Source organism: Lissotriton vulgaris, chromosome 12 (genome assembly GCF_964263255.1).
Source record: "Lissotriton vulgaris chromosome 12, aLisVul1.2, whole genome shotgun sequence".
In the NCBI taxonomy this organism is placed as follows: Eukaryota; Metazoa; Chordata; class Amphibia; order Caudata; family Salamandridae; genus Lissotriton; species Lissotriton vulgaris.
This window is the reverse complement of record NC_141700.1, coordinates 519146695-519168101: the sequence shown is the minus strand read 5'-3', so window position 1 is coordinate 519168101 and position 21407 is coordinate 519146695. Positions and strand designations below refer to the sequence as shown.

General features: G+C 46.0%; 1 protein-coding gene across 1 annotated transcript in view; it reads left to right on the top strand.

Annotated features, from left to right (window-relative positions):
• The window catches only part of HYDIN (HYDIN axonemal central pair apparatus protein), a 2950008-nt gene that overhangs the window by 2505139 nt on the left and 423462 nt on the right, over positions 1 to 21407 (top strand). The window contains exon 73 of the mRNA XM_086945295.1: positions 20794 to 20941. Within this exon, the coding sequence (XP_086801421.1) occupies positions 20794 to 20941 (148 nt within the window). The remainder of the gene's footprint in view (positions 1 to 20793; positions 20942 to 21407) is intronic.

Genomic DNA, 21407 nt, shown 5'->3' with positions numbered 1-21407 from the left:
TAATTAAATCTTTAATGCTGCCCCTATTGGAGCGAACTCGGATTATTACCTGTAAACTGGATCAGCTCGAAAAGGTTGTGGCAGCTAATACGAATATACTAGAAAAAATGGTTACTAGAACGGAAACCATTATAACCCCTTATACTGAGCCCATAGAAAATGGCATCAGTACAGATACCCAACCTGAGATAGAATTAACTAATACCCAGCCAGCGAGAAGATGTACCCATCCCCAAGCCTAGATCCAAGTTAGTACCCCGCGGGCGCGGTGAAGGAGGCCCAGTTACAGCTAAGGCCCCCTCGAAAGTAAAGGAAATTCCGCCTAAGGAAATTGATCGCGAGACCAATAACCAGGCAGGGAAAGTTCCATGTCCTGATCTCCCGCCGGATGCACAGCCCTTGGTAGTGGTTCTTACGGGCGTCCCGGGTTTAAAAGAGGAAGTTCATGAATCTTTTGCCTCATTAAAGAACAAAGTGGTAAGCTGGCTTGGTGTGAATAGACCTTTCCCTCCCTTTACATCAAGTAAGATTATCATGGTTAAGAGGACCCCCTGGGTGGGAAGAACGGCCAAATCGATTAACGGTGACTGTGTCCTTGTAACCTTTAGAGATCCGAGGGCAGTCTCCCACATCTGTGCATGGGAAAACCACAAGACAGATACAATTATCCAGCCATTTCCCCTAAATTTTTTCTATCCAATGAATTATGAGAGAGAACCCATAAGAGGCCAAGCCGATTGGACTAGAGTAGTAAGGAGAAAAAATGACGGGTGCTTGGGGTATCAAGGCCCCTTTGTATACTACTGATGCCTATGCTAGCTATAACCGATTTAATTGTTTAGAAGCCGTAGACTGACTGACTAAATTCCAGCCTGAGCTCGTGAGTAATTGCCCGCAGATTAAAGTACTAGGTCCATCCCCTAATTATATTGAGTCTCCACAGTATGTGGAGCCCATATTGATTGATTATGCACGGGGGGGAATGATAGCAACCCACCCTGCGATGGAAATGTGACCCGGGGTGTAGCTACCACTTTACCCGATGGACACGGAAGCATTCTGTTTAACACAAACCAACTAAGCCTGCCGGAGAGCCCATTAAAAAATGTTGAGGAAGCCTCTGTTTACAGTACTGAAACAAGTGATAGATGGTTTAACCTTGCCTATTGGAACATTGCTGGCTGGAATAACAAACAAGACTGTCTGGGTTGGAAAGATTTTATGATAAATCATGATATACTTTGTTTCCAAGAGACTTGATAGGTGAATGATATTAATTATGATGGTTTTGTATCTTATAATTTACCAGCACAAGCCTCGAATATGGGTAGAGCCAAAGGTGGCCTGGTTATCTTACTTTCTGTCAAACTTCCAGTAAAGGTTATTTTGCATGAAAATGTTGGTTGTCACTCACAAATTGTATGGTTATCCCATAAGAACGGATGTAATACTTTGTTGATTAACCATTACACCAACGTGTTCGATTCTTCCCGCTGCCTGGTGGTAAAGGAATTAGAGAAGGCTCTGGATAAGATTTGTAAGGATAATTGTGTGAACTTCTCAATTATCTGGGGCGGGGATTTTAACATCACTACGTGTACCCTATCAGGGACCAAGGTTTGTGGGTACAACAACATCAGTGGGGATGGTATTATTCACTTTTCTCACAATGTGTATGGACAGTCGCTGAACTTGGTTCTGGCTAAGTTTGCTCTAATTATACTCCAACCTGCTAAAGACAGCCAGGGCAACTTCGTTCCAACCTTTACGGGGAGGAACTCGGCCACGATCATTGACCATCTGTTGATCTCTAATGATATTATCCCCTTCTGTGATGCCCCAGTTGTAAAGGATTTAGCTCTAAGTGACCACAACTGTATTACACTTGTGATCACTTTCTGGGGCCTTAAGCCTTTGCCCAATACTTGTATCATCAACGACATAGTGCCGTGTAGATCCAACGGCTATAGGATAAAATGGAGGGGAGATAACTCAGAAAAACTTTTGGTTAAAATTGTGTCGGCTTGCTTCCCAGATTTACAAGATTGCCTGGATGAGAACTCCTCTACCCAGGGAATCTTATCCAGTTTTAATAGGATAAATACTGTAATTAACAATATCCTGACAGTCACCAAGCATGGTAATAACAAACCTATGATTGGTTGGTTCGACCATGCATGTACTGAATCCCTGAGGAAACTAAAGACAGCATTATCCAGAAGACCAAGGGATAGTTCGACTGTCTCAAACCTACGGGCATCTTATAATGAACAGCTAAAGCGTAGGAAGAGAGAACTTCGGGAAGAAGCCTGGGATAGTCTGACCAGAGCAGTTGAGATGTCGGATAGTAAACTCTTCTGGGATGTGGTTAATCGTCCTCTTTTAAGAGTAAGGATACTCCGGTACTCACTGCCCATGTCAGCAACGAAAGTTGGAAGTCACATTTTGGAAGTATATTCAATTCAAATGGAATGGCACTCCCATCCCCTAGGAACACTGAACCCTGGCCGGCCACCCCGTTGAATATTACAGTACAAGAAGTCGAGGTGGCGATCAGGTGTAGTAAGGGTGGGAAGGCACCCGGTACGGATGGGGTACCGATCGATTTGTATAAGACTGACCCGAAATTATGGGGGCCTGTATTGGTTAAAGTTTTTAACGCAGCAGTGTCTGAAGGCACCCCGCTTACATGGGGGGAATCAGTGATTATACCCATATATAAAAAGGGAGCTGTGGCAGATCCAAAGAATTATAGACCAATCTCTCTTCTAGATTCTTCCCTTAAGACAATGAGCCGGGTGTTGCTGGCTAGGTTAGAGGATTGGGCGGAGAGTAACGGAATTTTAGCCCGTTCCCAGTTTGAGTTTAGAAAAGGTTTAGGGACGATCGAACAGTGCATAAACTTGGACCTCGTAATAGGGAAATTTACGCGCGCCAAGCAGAGCTCGCTTTTTCTCTGTTTCGCTGATCTAAGTAGCGCGTTCGACTTAGTCGATCATGCCCTATTATGGCCAACACTACTTGAAGTGGGAGCACCCTCGGAGATTATTTATTTCCTAGCCAGACTATATTCCAATTTATCGGCACGTATTAGATTTGGCCGGGGTGGGGAGTGCACCGACAGTATTGGGGTTAACCTAGGCATAAGGCAAGGGTGCGTTTTGGCACCCCTCCTTTTTTCTCTTTTTATTAATGCCGTAGAGGCTGAGCTTAGGTTAGTCAACTCAGACGCACCACAAGTAGATGGGCAGGCCATTCCCATTCTGGTTTATGCCGATGACTCAGTACTTTTATCTAGAACCCCCCGAGGCCTGCAGAGGTTGATGGATAGGTTTAAGGGGTTCATTAAAGAACGCAAATTTAAGATTAATTATACGAAAACTTTTATCATGATTTGCGGAAGTAAGCCGAGGAAGTCTAGTTCCTTTTTTATTGATGGGCAAAGGATTGAGGTTGTCAATAAATTCTGCTATTTAGGTATAACCTTTAGTAATAATGGCCTATGGACACAAGAATTATTGAATGTCAAAGCTAAGATGTCCAATAGCGCACACGGAGTCTTTAAGTTTGCAACCAAGCTTGGACAACGTCGTATATATGACATGTTGCAAATATATCGACTGAGGTGCGCTCCCATAGCCTTATATGGGTCAGGGGTATGGGGGCATAGCCATTATGAGGTCTTGCAAACAGAAGAGAACTGTTTTCTGAAAAGACTACTGTGTTTGCCCCAATCAGCCTCTACACCAATAATACATAATGAGCTAGGGATAGAATATCTGTCCGACCTAATTAGTTTAAGACATTTGATGGTTTGGAGAGCAATTTGGTCTAAAGAAGAAACTAGCTTTACGAGAGACATTATTACTGATTGTCTACGTTTAGACAAGAGGCTCTTGATTCATTGGATTAACTACGTCGTGACCACAGTAGGAGTATTATTGAATATGGATTGTCTACGTTTAGACAAGAGGCTCTCGATTCCTTGGATTAACTACGTCGTGACCACAGTAGGAGTATTATTGAATATGGACATTTTGGCCGATCCAGCCTGCCTCTCCGATATCCCTAAAAAGGAGTTAAAATCTTTGTTTTTAGGGAAAAAGGCGGCAGCACGTAGGGAGGCAAATATGTTGCTAACAATTCCCGAGTTCTACTACTCTAATATCGAGACTACTGGTTTTCAGACCTACCTAACTGCGGTCACCCGGCCGTCTCACCTGTATGTCCTTACCAGGCTAAGATTGGGTATAGCCCATAATTTGGTGGCCTTTCCGCACATAAAAATCCATCCTTCTGTACCATGTCCATGCGATGGGATTACAAAACAAAGCACTGTCCACTTTTTATTTATTTGTGATTTCTACTTGCATTTACGTGTATTTTATCTAAAACCATTGTTTAAAAAAAGGGCAATAACAACTGTTAAATCAGTTAATCGATTGCTTTTCTCCCTGAATGATCATGAAACTTCTTTTCGCACTGCGATTTTTATTCTGAAAGCCATTTCCGTGAGAAAAAGTATGCTTTTTTAAACTTGTTCCTGATTCACGTAGTTTTAAAGCTGTTGTGTGGAATCTGTATTAGCGATAAATTAATGTCTTTTGTCTGCTATATTATGTGCTTTTATGATTGTTGTTTTCAATTAATCGAATAAAGCTTTGAAATTTGAATTTGAATTTGACTGGATGGTCAAGGATCTCACAAAGGAAGAAGCAAACACTTGGACATGCACCTTCGTCACTCTATCCGAAAATAAGGATTAATACTAAACATCAACACAATATCAACAACACCTCAAACCAATCTATAATATTTGGGAGGGATACTAGACCCAGAGCTTGGGATAGCTTTCCCCTATACCAAAAGAATAACTAAGCTTAAATTCACAGCAAAGACCCTCTCGGCCAAACATTCCTTGACAGTTAGACAATACAAATTTCTACTGCGCCAAATGACTTCATGCATAATCCTAATGCCCTACTGCTGCCTCCAGTTGACCTCTATCCTCCAAGAACTAGACAGCCAATGGAAAGAAACTACCAGCTCATGGAACAACACATTCCAAGTCACAAGACATTTGAAGCAAGCATTTGTAGGGTGGTAAATCCTGACAAATCTTAATGGAAGACGTCCTTTCCATCCTACCTCAGACAGAGTAATTATTACAACAGATGCTTCCATGAAGGCTGGGGAGCTCACATGCAGGTATTTTTCCAACCAAAGGATCACGGTCAGACAAAGAAAAGAAGCTAAACATCAACATCTTGGAGCTCCTGGTCATACTACTGGATCTTCAGGCTTTCCTTCCAAGGCTCACAGGCCAGGCTGTTCTCATATAAATAGACTGAGCAAAATTGATGTTTTACATCTGAAGCGGGAGGAACAAGGTCCCGGCCTCAGTCTGAAGAGGCCCAACTACTGTGGGATTGGTTTATTTCCCATCATTTGGACATTGTTTTGTCAACCAGAAAGATGTCCTGCAGCAATCAAGCCGACACACACTCAGTCAAACGTTACACTGTCAAGAATGGGAGCTCAGCTTGATTGTGCCCTTTATTTCTTTTAAATAAAAACAATTTTAAAAAAAACCAACGGGAGCTCGACCAAGATCAAGTGCATTACGTGTTCCGCAGATGATGATTTGTTTGCCATTTGGAACAACAAGAAATGCTGGTATTACGCCGGCAGGTTTTGGCAACCAGGGGCAATGCCGTTTTGATCAAATGGTCTAAAGTCTCTGTTTTCACCTTTCTGCTTTTTCCCCAGATCCACAGGTTCCTGAGTAAAGCAATAACGGACCATGGTACCCTGATTCTCATTACCCAGCTTGCCCTGGATATTATTGGTACATGTAATTCCTGAATCTCTCTGCATGTCCTTCAGTTCCATTGAACGGACAAGCCAAGCTCCTCTCCAGGCACAACAGAGACATTCTGCAGGATCTTCAGTTGCTGAGCCTGACAGCATGGTACTTGATGACCTAAAATATGGTTATGTGGAACTTGTAAAGTTCTGGGCACTAGGCCCACATGCTGTCGGAAGGACGACATGGACACTAGAATGTGGTACTGGAACCTAGCCACGTGCAGTCAGGCTCTTTTATTCGTAGGGTCACCTTACTGGTGACGCCTGTGTTGGGAGGATGAGGGAGTGTGTGTGTGGGCCAGCCTTCAAGGGAGTGGCTGGCAGAAACACTAGACTGTGTCCAGAAGGACACAACATTCCTCCCAAATTTAATTAAACCGAAAACAGCAAACAAGAGTCCAACCTATGGGAAGGAAAGAGAAAACAACAAAAAAAACTCAAGTCTCACAGTTCAGAGATGCAGTTCACAGGACAGCGGTGGACAGGTGCAGCTGGGAGGACCTGGACATCTTGGCACATGTCCATACTTTAACCATGCATATCTGGACACGAACACAGTGCTGATGAAGTCCGGACCTCTCAGCTTGGTGTCAGTTGAATGATAGTCCACCTATGTGATGTTCGTCGGTCCAGCGTACTCTAGCTGTGATGCAAATTAGTGTTTTATAGTTCAAAATAGGTGCATCAGGAGCGCAGGTGGAGTCCATTGTGATCACCTGATGATGATTTCGCTTGATCCCTTGATGACAGTCTTGTCATTCTGTGACCTGTTGAAGTCTCGGTTGTATGGCCTGGCTACTTCCTGGAATCCATTGCTGGGGCAAAGTAAAGTCCATCTCTCACGCTTGGGAAGGCCCCTTGGATGAGCTGCCATAGGACTGCATATGGGCTCTGACTTCAGAGCCACTGCCTAGTCACTCATGCAACTTCAGGGGTGGATGTGTCCTGGTCAGAACATGCTCTCTCTACCAGGATCAGGACATGCACCAGTTAAAATAGATGGTCCCTGTATCTTCAGATCTTCCCTCTGTATGGCAATGGTGCAGGACTCCTGTTGTGGTACTTGATGCTCCAGGGATGATAGTGATGCACATTTCAAATGATTGAGTGGCTGTCATGAGACGACTTGTGCAACAGGTGGTGATGACTGACCGTGAGTAGGGGTGACTGGCAAATCTTTGCAGTCATGATACTCGTTGGACACTTGGTGCAGCTCTTCTTATTTGGCATGTGTGTAAGCAAACAAGGATGCTCTTTCCTTTAGGCAGCCGACGACAGGTGGCTGGACGGTCACTGTGAAGAATGACGTCACCGCACCCCAGTGGCTGTCGTATATTAGAAGGTGCATTCAGGTGATGGTACGAGTACTCGTTCTGATTCCCTTTTGTTGACTTCTCCTGTGCACCTGTTGTCGTCTGCTTTCCTGGAATAGGATTGTCACCGTCCTATATCTCTCCACTCCTTATCTCCTCTAAAATGTGGCGAAAGGCCACGCAACACATGTTCTCTCTACACATGCTTAGAAATGTGGCAAAAAGCCACGCAATGCAGGCCGCTTCTACACCTGCTCTGAAATGTGGCGAAAGGCCATGCAATACATGTTCCGTCTGCACATGCTCTGAAATGTGGCAAAAGGCCACGCAATGCAGGTCGCTTCAACACCTGCTCTGAAGAGTGGCGAAAGGCTACGTAATGCATGTTCCTTCTATACATGCTCTGAAATGTGGCGAAAGGCCACGCAATGCAGGTCGCTCTACACCTGCTCTGAAGAGTGGCGAAAGGCCACGCAATGCATGTTCCTTCTCTACATGCGCTGAAATGTGGCGAAAGTGCCACGCAATTTCACAGGGACGTCCTGCTCACTCCGTCGTGTTCTTTGGATTTTGCATCGTCTCCCGTCACAGACCACTCACCCGTCCGGTCCTGTCAATTAGGACTGGGCGTCTTCCAGGTGCGTCAGCCATTTCAGGGACGGCATTGGAGGTATGTGTACTTGATGGATCCGTTCTGTAAGGCCTTCCATACCCTTCTTCTCCTCGACAGAGTATTTCGGCTGAAAATTAGGATCGCTGTGGGAGGTAAGTATCTCCCTTCTCTTTTGCAGTTGTTGCAGCCTGCCACTAGGAGTGTGGGGATCTCTTCATGCCTGTAACGGACCGATGCACACTGCAGTCTTTAAGGCATGCTTGGCTGGGTTGGTAACTCCTTGTCAAATCCTTCTAGACAGTACTGGGGCAGCTGGCTGGCACGCATTCCTCCATATAGCCATTCACAATAAATACGCACCAGTGAGTAGACGCTCAGTCTGTTGCGTGCATTGAACGTAGTGGCTGCTTCTCTCTTGGGCTTACTGCTTATGCAGTCCAATCTTGCACGGTCCATGAAGGGGCTGGTTCTCATGCACATCTTCTTTACTTGTGCTTAAAGAAAAATATCCGTGGTGCTGCTGGGCATAGTGTTGTGTTGTTGGGTTTGTGATAAAACAGGCGATAAGGTGTTAACATGAACAAAGTTGAAAAGAAAAAGGTGTCCACTTTAGGTACAAGAGGGTGGAACTATGCCTATTTTTGAGACTGTTCCGAAAGAATACATTTGCACTCAGTAGTTGGACTGGAACACATTTACATCGTCTGTAGTAATATTGAATGCCTTGCACGGATGTAAAAGCACCTGGATGTGTGTTGGACACCTCTGGTGTAAAGTAAGTCAGACTTCTTCTAGGTGTTGCTCTGGCAAGGCTACACCGAATATTTGAGTTAACTTTTGAGGCATTTTCGAGCATTGCAGATGAGGCCCAGAAGGAGGCTGTGCAGAAGTGCAGCTTTTAACGCCCAAATATTAATCGAGCCTTGGCAAAGCTGGCGGTAGGTGTGGTCAGTGCTATGTCATGTAGGGGCGCTCTGGCCACCACTGATGATGAGCTGCTGCGGGGCACTTGCGATGTGTGGGGGTGTGGGTCAAGTGGCTGCAGCTCAGGGTGCAGTGCAGCTCAATACTGCTAGGTGCCGCTGCAGCTTCTCCGCTTTGATTCTGTGCTGGGACAGTGCAGTTTCCCCCATGTGTGCTTGGTTGCAGGCTGCTTGCACTTCGCCTTAGTGTGAGTTTGTAAAGGACCGTTTCTTTTTGGACATGAGTGCCTTCACAGTTCTGGATCCAGACACCTATATCCACGTTGCAGGCCTTTTCTTAGCCATATACTCCTTTTGAACAGGTACAGTACCCAATTTTGCGACTAGGTGGCACTGCAGCTCCGTTAATAGGCCCAGCAGCTTTGCCGACGCTGCGGGCCTCATCGCAGCGGGAATTCAGGTTCGGGAGCAGCTAGGCCTCCACACAGCTTCTCCACCCTCTGAGCTTTGTACTATGCTCACTTTGCTCAGGGCCTCATGCATTTCTCCAGAAGGTGTTGTCCTCCTCACGACAATGACGGTTCCTCCTGGAGTAGCAAACGGCTACTATAACAAATAAGTGTCATGCAAGGGAGGTTAACTAGAAAATGTACAGGTTCGAGGCATGTGGGCTGCTGAATTCATATCTGTGCATAGATCGCCGCCTAGTGTTGGGTCCGGATGATCGCACATTGTTGTCCTGGAAGAGTCTTCGAAGTATCACGAGATAGGTGGCTCCTCCCCTGGACTACAGTGCGCATGGGCATCGACTCCATCCTCAGATTGTTTTTTTCCGCCATTGGGTTCGGATGTATATTGGTTCATTCTAGTCGGAATCGATAAAAACTTTCTTAAGGCCAAAAGGCCTTTAGTTTTCTTCGTCGGTATAGTCTTGCGTTCGGTGCCTGATTCTTCTAGCTCGGTTCCGAGCCGGATTCCAGAGAACCGCGTGCTTTCGGCGCAGAGGGCCCAGTCGACGCCACAGACCCTATCGACTGATCACCATGGAACGGAGCCCGTTCAAGAGATGTCCCGTGTGCAACTCCAAGTATCCCCACATCGACGTCCACCCGGTGTGCAACAAGTGTCTCTCGCCGGATCATGATGAAGCCAGTTGCATGGCTTGTTCCCGTTTTCGATCCAAAAAGACGCTTAAGCATTGACGCGCTGCGCGCCAGGAGGCCCAGCAGACTGCACCGGCGCCTGTGGACATCTTCGATGCCGGGGATGATGATGGAGCTGACCGGAAAGTGGGTGAAAACCTGTCGAATCCCACGTCGGAGGTCGACTATAACTACGACGCGGACGCTGAAATGTTCGTAGCGGAAGAAGTCGTCGACGAGGTAGGAGACGACGATGGGGCCTTTGGGGCCATGGAAGATAGCTCGAGCGAAGAGCTAACTCAAACTGACATTGGGGCCGAAACGCTTCAAAAGGCTCAGGTCGAGGGATCGCCACTAGGCCTTACCCAAGATCTTACAATGAGTTCTACGGCCCGCCTTCGGGCTCGGCTACGGACATTAGTATTGAGCCGCACCCTGCAAAATCGAAACCGAAAGTAAAACCAACGGTCTCGACGCAAGTGAAAGCACTGGTGCCCCCCTCGAAACCGAAAGTGCGCATTACTTTGGTAGGATCGAAGGCCTCGGAGCCGTCGGGACCGACGAAGCAGAAGGGTGTTGTCGATCTGAAGACACAGGTCAAGGGCGTCGAGACGAAGTCTGCCACGCCGAAGACAAAGGTCAAGGTGGTCGAACCGAGTAAATCGGCGCCGAAGGTGGTCGACACAAACAAGGGACTCGGTGATCCGAAGGTTCTCGAGACTCCGCGTCAACATGACAAGGCCAAAAGCGGCACAACCCACGAGTCCACGTCTAGTGGTGCCTCGAAGGATCCCGTCGACTCGGCGCGGCCGTCCGCCGCTTTGTCCAAGCAGGTGGCGGACTCCTTAAAGCGCATCAAGGAGAAGGCCTCGACTGTCGGCCCGAAAGATCCTCCACCTTCGAAGCCGGTCGAGAAACCTCAAAAAGCGTCGACTCCCATTCACTTCACATTGCCGCCGAAAGTGGCGCCGAAGGCTTTCACCCCTAGGATGGCCGCCAGCGTGCCCGAGAAGGTGCCCTCGGTGCCGAAGTCGACGACAGTGGTCCCAACCTTAAAGCATCGTCAATCTTCATTGGAAGAACAACAAGAACACTTTATCGATGCCGAAACAGGCAGACTTTCCCTCCATAAACGGAAAATTGCCCCGGAACAGCCAATGGAGTCCTATAAAATTCCTTTAAAGAAAAAGAAGGATTCCACTTCAATTCCTGTTCTTGTGGAACCACTTTCTCCACATGGCCATGATGTCTCACCCACTTACTCTGACGTGGACGCTGGGGAAGGTGATGATGATGATGAGTACAGCTATCCTGTCTACACCGACCCTGATGATACCAAGGAACCCTGGGCAGCTGGTGCTGACCCAGGTGATCCTCACTCTACCCCAGACACTCAACTCTATGCTGTAAAAACGGCGCCTACAGAGGATTCAGCGGCGTTTAATGCCCTCATTGAAAGGGCGGCTAAAAATCATGATGTCCAGCTCCATGCTGACCCCATTGAAGTGGACTTTCTTTTTGACACCTTTTCCGTCTCAGAGAGAACTGTCAAGACTCTGCCTATGTTGAAGGGTGTCTTAAAACATGCTGGGGAGATCTTTAAAGAGCCTACCAGAGCCAGGGTGATAAACCCTAGAATTGAGAAGAAGTATAAACCAGCGCCTACTGACCCTACTTACATCAAGGGACAGTTGCCTTTGGACTCTCTTGTTGTTTCAAATGCCCGGAAGAGGGCTAATTCTCAAACAACGGGTGAGGCTCCTCCCCCAGATAGAGAATCTAAGGTGTTTGAGGCATCAGGGAAAAGGGTGGCAGCTCAAGCGGCCAATATCTGGCGCATTTCAAATACACAAGCACTTCTAGCGAGGTATGACAGGGCCCACTATGACACACTGGAGACCCTGTTGCAGCACCTGCCAGACGAATACAAAGAGGCAGCTGAGATGCACATCCAAGAGGGGACACTAATATCCAATGCTTCTATTAAATGTGCACTGGGCGCGGCTGACACCGCGGCCAGAGCTGTCAACACTAGCGTCATGCTGATACGACATACCTGGCTCAGAATCTCGGGATTTAAGCCAGAGATACAGACCACCATTCTTAATCAGACAGTAAACCCTGATCATCTGTTTGGCCCAGAGGTGGACACCACCTTGGAAAAGATAAAAAAGGACACTGAAACTGCTAAGTCCATGGGGGCCTTGCAGTCCCAGCAATTCAGGGGTGGTTCTTTTCGTCGCTCAAGCACTAGAGGTGTTTCCAAAGGCCAGCTCTCTCACAAACCACGCAGTATTATAAAGGCAACACGCAGTCCACATACACCAAACAAAGTTGAGGTGGATATCGTGGAAACAGCGCCAAAGGCAGGGGTCGTGGAAACAACAACAACTCCAGATCCTCTGCCACTAACAAACAGTGACGCCTTGTCACTGCCCCCCGACCACGCAACACCGGTCGCGGGGAGACTTCAACAGTTTCTGCCAGTCTGGAAATCCATCACCACAGACAGGTGGGTCACACAGCTTATACAGTATGGTTATTGTCTGGAGTTAACATCCACTCCACCCAACATACCCCCAAGACACCGTCCTATGTCCGCCGAGCACTTGAACTTATTGCAGCAGGAGGTCCTCCTCATGCTGCAAAAAGGGGCAATTGAGCTCGTGCCTGTGGAAGAAAGAGGCACAGGAATTTACTCACTGTACTTCTTGATACCAAAAAAGGACGGGTCCCTCAGACCCATACTGGACCTCAGACCCCTCAATCAGTACATTCTATCGGAGCACTTTCACATGCTGACCCTTTATCAAGTACTCCCGTTGCTCAGTCAAGGGGATTTTCTCGCAACTTTAGATCTAAAAGATGCGTATTTTCACATTCCGCTGCACCCGTCACACAAAAAATACCTCCGGTTCACCATCCAAAACCAACATTACCAGTTCAAGGTTTTGCCTTTCGGGGTCACCACGGCACCCAGGGTGTTTACAAAGTGCCTGGCGACGGTGGCTGCGCACCTAAGGAGACAGAACATTCACGTCTACCCTTATCTGGACGACTGGCTCATCCAGGCAAAGTCAGCCCAGCAGTGTGCCGCCCACATGTCCCACACCATTCACCTTCTTCACGATCTGGGATTCTCACTGAATTACCCAAAGTCCCACCTGCAGCCCGCCCACATACGGCAGTATCTGGGTGCGACGATAAACACTCTGGCAGCCATAGCACAGCCAAATTCAGTGAGGGTCAACAGCGTTCAATCGCTGATACAAAGATTCAGACCTCAACACTCGCTTCCAGCGCGAGTGTTCATGCAGTTGATAGGCATGATGGCCTCCTGCATCTCCATAGTCCTGCACGCGAGACTACATATGCGTGCGCTTCAGGAGTGCTTAGCACGTCAGTGGACTCAGGCTCACGGACAGTTGAAAGACCTAGTGTTGGTGAGCGGTCGGGCATACAACTCTCTGCATTGGTGGAATCCACAAAACCTTTGCAAGGGACGACCATTCCAAGAGCCTGTGCCACAGATCATCCTGACGACGGACGCTTCTCTCCAGGGATGGGGAGCTCATGTACTCCATTACACTGTGCAGGGACTATGGACACCACAGCAAAGGAAGATGCACATCAATGTTCTGGAACTGATGGCGATCTTCATGGCACTAAAAGCCTTCAAAGTACATCTGTGCAACAAGGTCGTGTTGATCCGGACGGACAACATGACGGCCATGCACTACATTCAGAAGCAGGGAGGAACACACTCTCCACAGCTGTCTCATCTGGCTCAGAGCATGTGGAAGTGGGCCATTCAGAGAAACATCTTCCTCATGGCAGAACTCCTCCCAGGCAAAGACAATCAGATGGCGGACCTGCTCAGCAGGGACAGCCACCAAATGCACGAGTGGGAGATACATCCATCGGTACTCCACCCGTACTTCCAAAGGTGGGGTCATCCAGAGATAGACCTGTTTGCCACAAAGGAGAACGCAAAATGCCGAAGCTTTGCCACCAGGTTTCCACACCCACAGTCACAAGGCAATGCAATATATGGATGATCTGGTCAGGCAAATTTGCGTACGCTTTTCCCCCAGCACCTTTAATACCGCTGGTGGCACGCAAGCTGAAGCAGCACTCGATGACTCTCATCCTGGTTGCTCCGACGTGGGCTCGCCAACCATGGTACACCACGTTTCTGGAACTGTCCGTGGTAATGCATCAAAGGCTGCGCCTCACACCCAGGCTTTTGACGCAGAGCCATGGCGACATTCAGCATCCAGATCCGCAACAGCTCAACCTGGCGATCTGGCTCCTGAGGTCTTAGAGTTTGGCTACCTCAACTTACCTCCTGACTGTATGGACATCATTCGGGAGGCAAGGAAGCCCACCACCAGAGCATGCTATGCGGCGAAGTGGAAGCGGTTTGTCATTTATTGTGCAGGCCACAACATTAACCCGCTGGATGCATCTATTCAAAACATCATTTGTTATCTCTTACATTGTACAAATGTAATCTGGCCTATGCTTCCATTCGTATACATTTATCCGCAATGGCTGCTTATCTCCAAAACAGACGGCACCTCTCACTTTTCAGGGTGCCTGCCATTAAAGCCTTTCTGGAAGGACTCAAACGAGTCATTCCTCCGCGGACGCCACCAGCTCCAGAGTGGAACCTCAATGTGGTCCTCACCAGGCTGATGGGTCCCCCTTTTGAACCACTGCATTCCTGCGAGATTCAATTCTTGGAAACCAGTGTGGTCCAGTGGGTAAGTGCCTGCCTTCCATGCAGGCAACCAGGGTTCGAATCCCGGGTTCGGCACCAGGTGACTGATGGTGGCAGAGCAGAGCTAAGTTGGAGGTGGGCCTAAATGGCCAATTGGTAAGTAAAATGTGTCTGTGTGTTGTGTAAGAGTGGAAACATGCCTAGTGAATGAGGGATTGCAGATTGGTTGGTAAGTAAAATAGGTGTGGCCTGAACAGAGAGAGGTGAAAGAAAGAGAACAGGTGTTGTGAGGAGGAGGAGCCAAGTCAGCGTGGGTGGGGTCAGAGAGGAGGAGTATAGGAGGAGCTGGGTCAGAGTGGGTGGGGTTAGAGAGGAGGGGTTCAGGAGGAGCCTAGTCAGAGGGGGTGGGGTCAGAGAGGAGGGGAGTATAGGCGGAGCCTGGGCAGAGAGGTGGGGTATAGGAGGAGCCTAGTCAGAGTGGGTGCGGTCAGAGAGGAGGGGTATAGGCAGAGCCTGGGCAGAATGGGTGGTTTCAGAGAGCAGAGGAATAGGTGGAGGAGGATCAGAAAAAAGAAAAAACAAAAAAAGCAAAAAGATTCAATTCTTGACATGGAAAGTGGCTTTCCTTATAGCGATTACGTCGCTACGACGAGTTAGTGAACTCCAGGCACTATCTATCCAAGAGCCATTTATTCAAATTCATTCTAACAGGGTGATGCTTCGCACTAACACTAAATTCCTTCCTAAGGTAGTGTCTCAGTTCCATATCAACCAGACTATAGAACTACCTGTGTTCTTCCAAAATCTAGAGTCACTGGCGAAGAGAATGCTCCACACACTTGACGTCAAAAGGGCCCTAATGTATTACATTGATAGGACCAAGGATTTTAGGAAGACTAAACAACTCTTTGTTGCTTTTGCGCCACAACACAGAGGTAACCCCATTTCCAAGGCTGGTATAGCCAGGTGGATCGTTAAATGTATTCAGATCTGCTATCAGAAAGCCAAGCGCACTCTCACCATTCCACCACGGGCCCACTCCACCCGAAAGTTGGGGGCCTCCATGGCTTTCCTTGGAAATATTCCTTTGGAAGACATATGTAGAACAGCCACATGGTCTACCACACACACATTTACAAAACATTACTTTGTTGATGTGCACTCCAAACAGCAGGCAGCTGTAGGGCAGGCTGTTCTAAAACACTTTTCCAAACTGCTGCAGCTGGCACGGGCGGCCACCGTTAATGGAGGGACTGCTATGTATTCTATGCACAGATATGAATTCAGCAGCCCACATGCCTCGAACAGAATATGCTACTTACCAGTATGCATCTGTTCTTGGCATGTAGGGCTGCTGACATTCATATTGCCCGCCCTCCTCCCCGGCGCCTGTAGCGGCTGCAGCATTCACACATACTTCTAGCATGGTCATCATTCACTTAGTTTCACTCCATCTTGGCCACAATGACTAAAAACAATCTGAGGATGGAGTCGATGCCCATGCGCACTGTAGTCCAGGGGAGGAGCCACCTATCTCGTGATACTTCGAAGACTCTTCCAGGACAACAATGTACGATCATCTGGACCCAACACTAGACGGCGATCTATGCACAGATATGAATGTCAGTAGCCCTACATGCCCATTGCATACTGGTAAGTAGCATATTCGTTATTATAGTTAAATAAATACGTTATGTTAAGAAGGTTTGTAATCTGCTAACTCACCCATAAAGGGTATCCTAGCCCAAAAAAATCTGCACTGTATAACTTCCAAGTTTATAATCTAGTTTTAAGCTTTTTTTTAAGATGGTCTTTCAAAGCAAGAGATTGAGTTAATTTCAGCTGACAGCCACCAGATAGGAAAAGGAGCGTCCACTGGATCTCAAGAGCCATATACGGAGTCTACTACTTGCCACTGTAGACATGAACGCAGAAGTGAGTGGGTTGAAGAAAGGAGCTTCTGATGACCTGAGAGAGTGGGCTGGAATGATCATGTAGAACTGTGCTACAAATAGAGATAGGCAATATACGGCCCAGTTTAGCCTAGAAAAAACAGCGGAGGCCATTGATACAATTAAGCTGGGAAAAATACATGGCTTGGGCAAAATATCAGGAGATTTACTTAAACACTATAATAAATTGTGGGTTCCCTATGTAAATCTGATTAGTAATGCAGTGGCACCGGGAGCACCGATCCCTTCCATATGGAAAGGAGCTGAAATAGTACCAATTTACAAGAAAGCGATCAAGCACGAACCGGGGAACTACAGGCCAATTAGCCTCTCAGATGTAACGCAAAACATCTATGCCAGGCAAGTTGTGAATAAACTGAACAATTGGATGGGCGATAACACCCTAACAGGCAGGGTTTAGGACCCGTATTAGTACAATCCGTCGGGTTTTCAGGCTAATATGCATCCTATGGAAATACACTAAAATATGGGGTGGGCACATACACATCGCACTTATAGGCATAAGGGCGGCATTCAGTCTTGTTCCAAGAGAGCCTTGTTGAAGAACCTAGGGGTACCTGATGACATTTTGACCCAGACAATTAGGCTACGTCAAGGTAATTACACCAAAATCAGTTGGGGCTTGCTCCCCGACCTTACACCTACCCTGTTCTCACTCTATAGTAATGATGTCATTGCCCACCTCAAGAAATGCAGCCTTGATTTGCCAAAGCTCTGTTGGAGCCCTCTCCCTGCGCTACTCTTTGCGGGCAATGTCATTTTGGTCTCACAGACGCCGAGGGGTCTACTTGATGGCTTTAATGCATACTGTGCTATAAAGGGACTAGAAATAAACATTAGTAAGATTTAGTACATGGCCATAAAACCCCACTGGTACTTTAAAAGAAACACCGCAGTTCGTGAGGAAAAATTATAGCATGTACCAAATTTCAGTTAACCTGGATATTACATTGGACCCTAAGTTTTCATGGATCCCACAAATAAATCAGGCAAAAGTGGCCTTTGTACATAGTTCAAGGGCCATTATTAATAAATATCAAACACCTACAACCAAAATGATTACACCCGCCTCGGGGATTTACAAATACAAGGCTTAATCAGCAGCCTTATATGGGGCCAAGTTTTGGGGCAAAGGTAGCCTAAAACAACTCATTCTGAGCGAAAGAACGTTCATGAGAGGGCTACTAGGTTTACCAGCATCGACACCATTAACACCCATGTACCAGGATTTAAATATCAAACAGATAGAGCATATAGTAGTCCTGAGACCTATGCCTTAGGGCATTGCTGGAACTTAATAGAATTGTAACTCTCCCCTGGTTTAGACACATTCAGACTTGGTTTAGCAAACGTAGCCTACGATCGATCTGGAGCAACCCACAAACACTATCTTGAAGTTCCAAGAAACAATTGAAGCAAGTTTATTGGGAATACCTTAAACATTCTTCACCAAAGTCCTAGACTAGGTAGGCTGACAATACAATTCTTCGCTGCCAACCCAATTCCAAATTTGGAAGAGCTTTTAGACATCTTGTGAAAATATTATATTTGAAGTTTTGTTAGGAAACTCTTCAAATTAAAGCTTATACTACAATGTCGAAGTCGCCTAACAATATGGTTGAAGACTATATATGCACTTTAGTCAGTATCGAAAACATTGCACATATTTTGTTCTTTTGCGCAGCTTATGACAGGTTTCAGAAGAAATTGATTCATCCTGTCTGCATTAACATGGGGTTCAGGAAGAACTTAGAAGCTCTAAGAGTCCTGAAATATGATACAACTTCCCAAATAGATTTTAGAATGAGTAGTGGTATTTGCACATGGAAAGATGAGTTTTGAAATTTAAAAAATGCTATGAATTTATTGGTTTTAACTAAATCAAGTTTTTAACAATATTGACTGAATCTCTTGTAAATGATCGCATATGCATGTATTACATTGTTCTTATCAAACATGATGCAAAATTGTATGCATGCTTTTAATGGTTTTTAACTGAAATAAAAGATATTGACAGACTAAGTGTGGCTAAGTGTCAGGGCGAACGAACCGTGGGAACAGTATCTCCCAGATGCCCACCTTCAGGCAGCACTGAATTTGATTGGTGATTCTTCAGAGTATCGGAGTGGCCAGAAAGGGTAAGGGATATTAGGGACGGTACTGCAGTGAAGGAGACCTAAACCAAGAACAACAACAATCAGTGTACGCACTAATGAAATATAGCGGTATTAACGCATTCCGGAATCTAGCTCACTCAGTGTGCTTTTAGTGCCTTATCTGTAAAAGAACTAAATAGTCCTTGAATTAAGTAGTATTTTGCTATTCCATGTCGTGTACTTGATTGCAGGTCCTTAAATTGCAGAATGCCTCTTACACAGCTTTACTTATAGATTGATTAGCTCTCTGTCCTATTATGTTCAATGTGCCACTGTTTTTTCTATTCAAATACTGGAGTGTCTTCTCTGAGGGGGTAATAAAGCAGTTCCAGAGTGCCTTAATGATTGACATTTACTCGGCAACTTGTCTATAAATGTCTGTCAGGTCTATAGTGTTCTATAAAATTGTTTAGTTTCTTTTCATGCACGGGTTCGGATTCTCATTTTTGCTTTCCTTTTTAATTAAGATATCATGTTGTTAATCTATAATCTGGTGTCCTACCTGTGGTAGTTTCTTCACCCGCTCTTCTTGGGTTCCTCCACTATTCTCTACCCAACTTCTCCTTCTATGATTCCAGAGTCTTTGTCAGCCAATTCCTGTTCCTCAAAATGAAGGACCGTCTAATACCAAGCACTTGGGATCCTCTGACTAATAGGCACTGGGTAGGGAGAGCTGCGGCCTTTAGTGGGAAAGATGACCACAGATATTTTCTTTTTTCTCACAACATTCAACATTGGGTAAAGAGCTTGATGAAGGCATCTATCTTAGATGTATCACTGATCGGTCCTGTTGAAAAACTACCATTCCTTATCTAATTGGATGGTTGCACCAACCAAGATTAGCAAAATTGCAGCCATATTGGCATAGTTTTGTGCCAACATTTTCATCACCGTTGACTTCCATTAACGAGTTGTTTCTCACAAACTTTGTTTGTTCCACAAGACTGAGCACAATGTTTATCAAGTGATCTTTTCAGAACTGCAAGCCAGTGAAGATACCTCACAGGGGGACATTAATAGACTGCAAGGGGAGGTTGAGTACCAGGTAAGCAACTGGATTTTGAATGGCCCGAAGTCTCTTGGTGAGGGAAGTAGGAATACCTGCATAAAGAGTGTTTCCATAATCAATACAGCTGGTGATAAGAGTTTGGATAATCAGTTTGCAAGAGTCTAAAGGGACCAGGCACACAGTTTCTGGAGCATGCCAAGAATGCTAAAGGAAGATGCCACCATTGAAGCTACTTGGGTAACTATGGATAAATTAGTAACTAGGATGATGCCGAAAATGTTGACTGTGTTGGTAGGCCGAGCGGTGTTCCCCAGTTTCTTTGGCCAACAGCTATCTGCGCCATACTGTGTTACTTTATGAATCAGCAGGACATCAGTTTTATCGCTTTTGAGTTTCTAGCAATAGGTACACATCCAGTTAGTAATTTGAATCATATTGGATGAGCATTTGACCAGTGTGGCTCATACATTTTTTGCGATAGAGATAATGAGCTGCATATCATTTGCGTAAGAGAGACAAAATTAAAGCCATTGTTTTTGATATTAGCCAAAGGGGACATGTATATGTTGAAAATGTTAGAGCTCAGGAAAGAGCCTGGATCTATTCCATTTGTCAACCAGGAAGAGTTAGGAAAAAGGGAGTATAAAGAACAGATCGTGATCTCTCAGTGAGGAAAGGATGTTAGACATTTGAGAGCATTAAAGCAGCTAACATATTCATGCCTGTTCTATACCTACTGTAGAACTTAAAGCAGGCTCCTTACTATTGTTTGGTGTGAAGTTTTTGAAGATTGTTTTATTCATACACATTTTATGGATTCATTCCTAAATAAACTATTTAAATGAATAAAATAATGCTTTACTGGTAACTTTTTGTTAATTTTGGTGCTACTACTGTCCTTGTCCTTTCTGCTCCAATCTTCTGCATCGTTATCTATCCACAAGAGTTTCACATTGATATTTTGATTTGCAAATGGTTTCTAGAAAGCAATGCAGCATTATTTACATGTTTTCTTGTTGTTATCTGAACCTGAATGACAGCAAGTGAATTGTCATGTTTTCCCTTTATTCAAGGTGAAATGGCCCAAGAGACTGTCTATCTAATCAATAATGAGAAGCGAGGCTTTGATTTTACTCTGAGAGAGAACTCCTGTCATTCTGAAGGATATATCCATAACTTGCTGGTTCGACCCATGGAAGGCACAATCCTAGCGTGCTCCAAGTAAGTAATTTATGGTTTATCTCGGTGGAGTCCCGAGTTAGGGCTCAGAGCTGGGTTATGTAAAAAAAAGTGTATCTTGCCCTGTTTGTGCTAACTCCCCAAAAGACTAATTAATCACCTCTACCGTGTTATGAAAAAACTACTCTGAAGATTCTACAGCACCAGACTGCCTAGAGGCATCCCGTTCCCTCAGGCAATCTCTTCTTATGGACTTGTGTGTCCCAGGCAGTCCTCTGGCAAATCCAGCCATTCACCTAGCTAATCACGTGCTATCAATCCCGACCATAAGCCTGTGACCACCTTGCTGTCCTCACCGGAGGACTGCCCTATGGCCCCGGACACATAGACTTGCCATGCTCGACATCCCAGTTCAACAACAGAAGGCCCATGCCGTCTGATAACTGACCCATGGCCCTAGGCACAGGGTCTGTATCTGTTCTTTGCCCCTCGCTGACAGCAGCCCAGC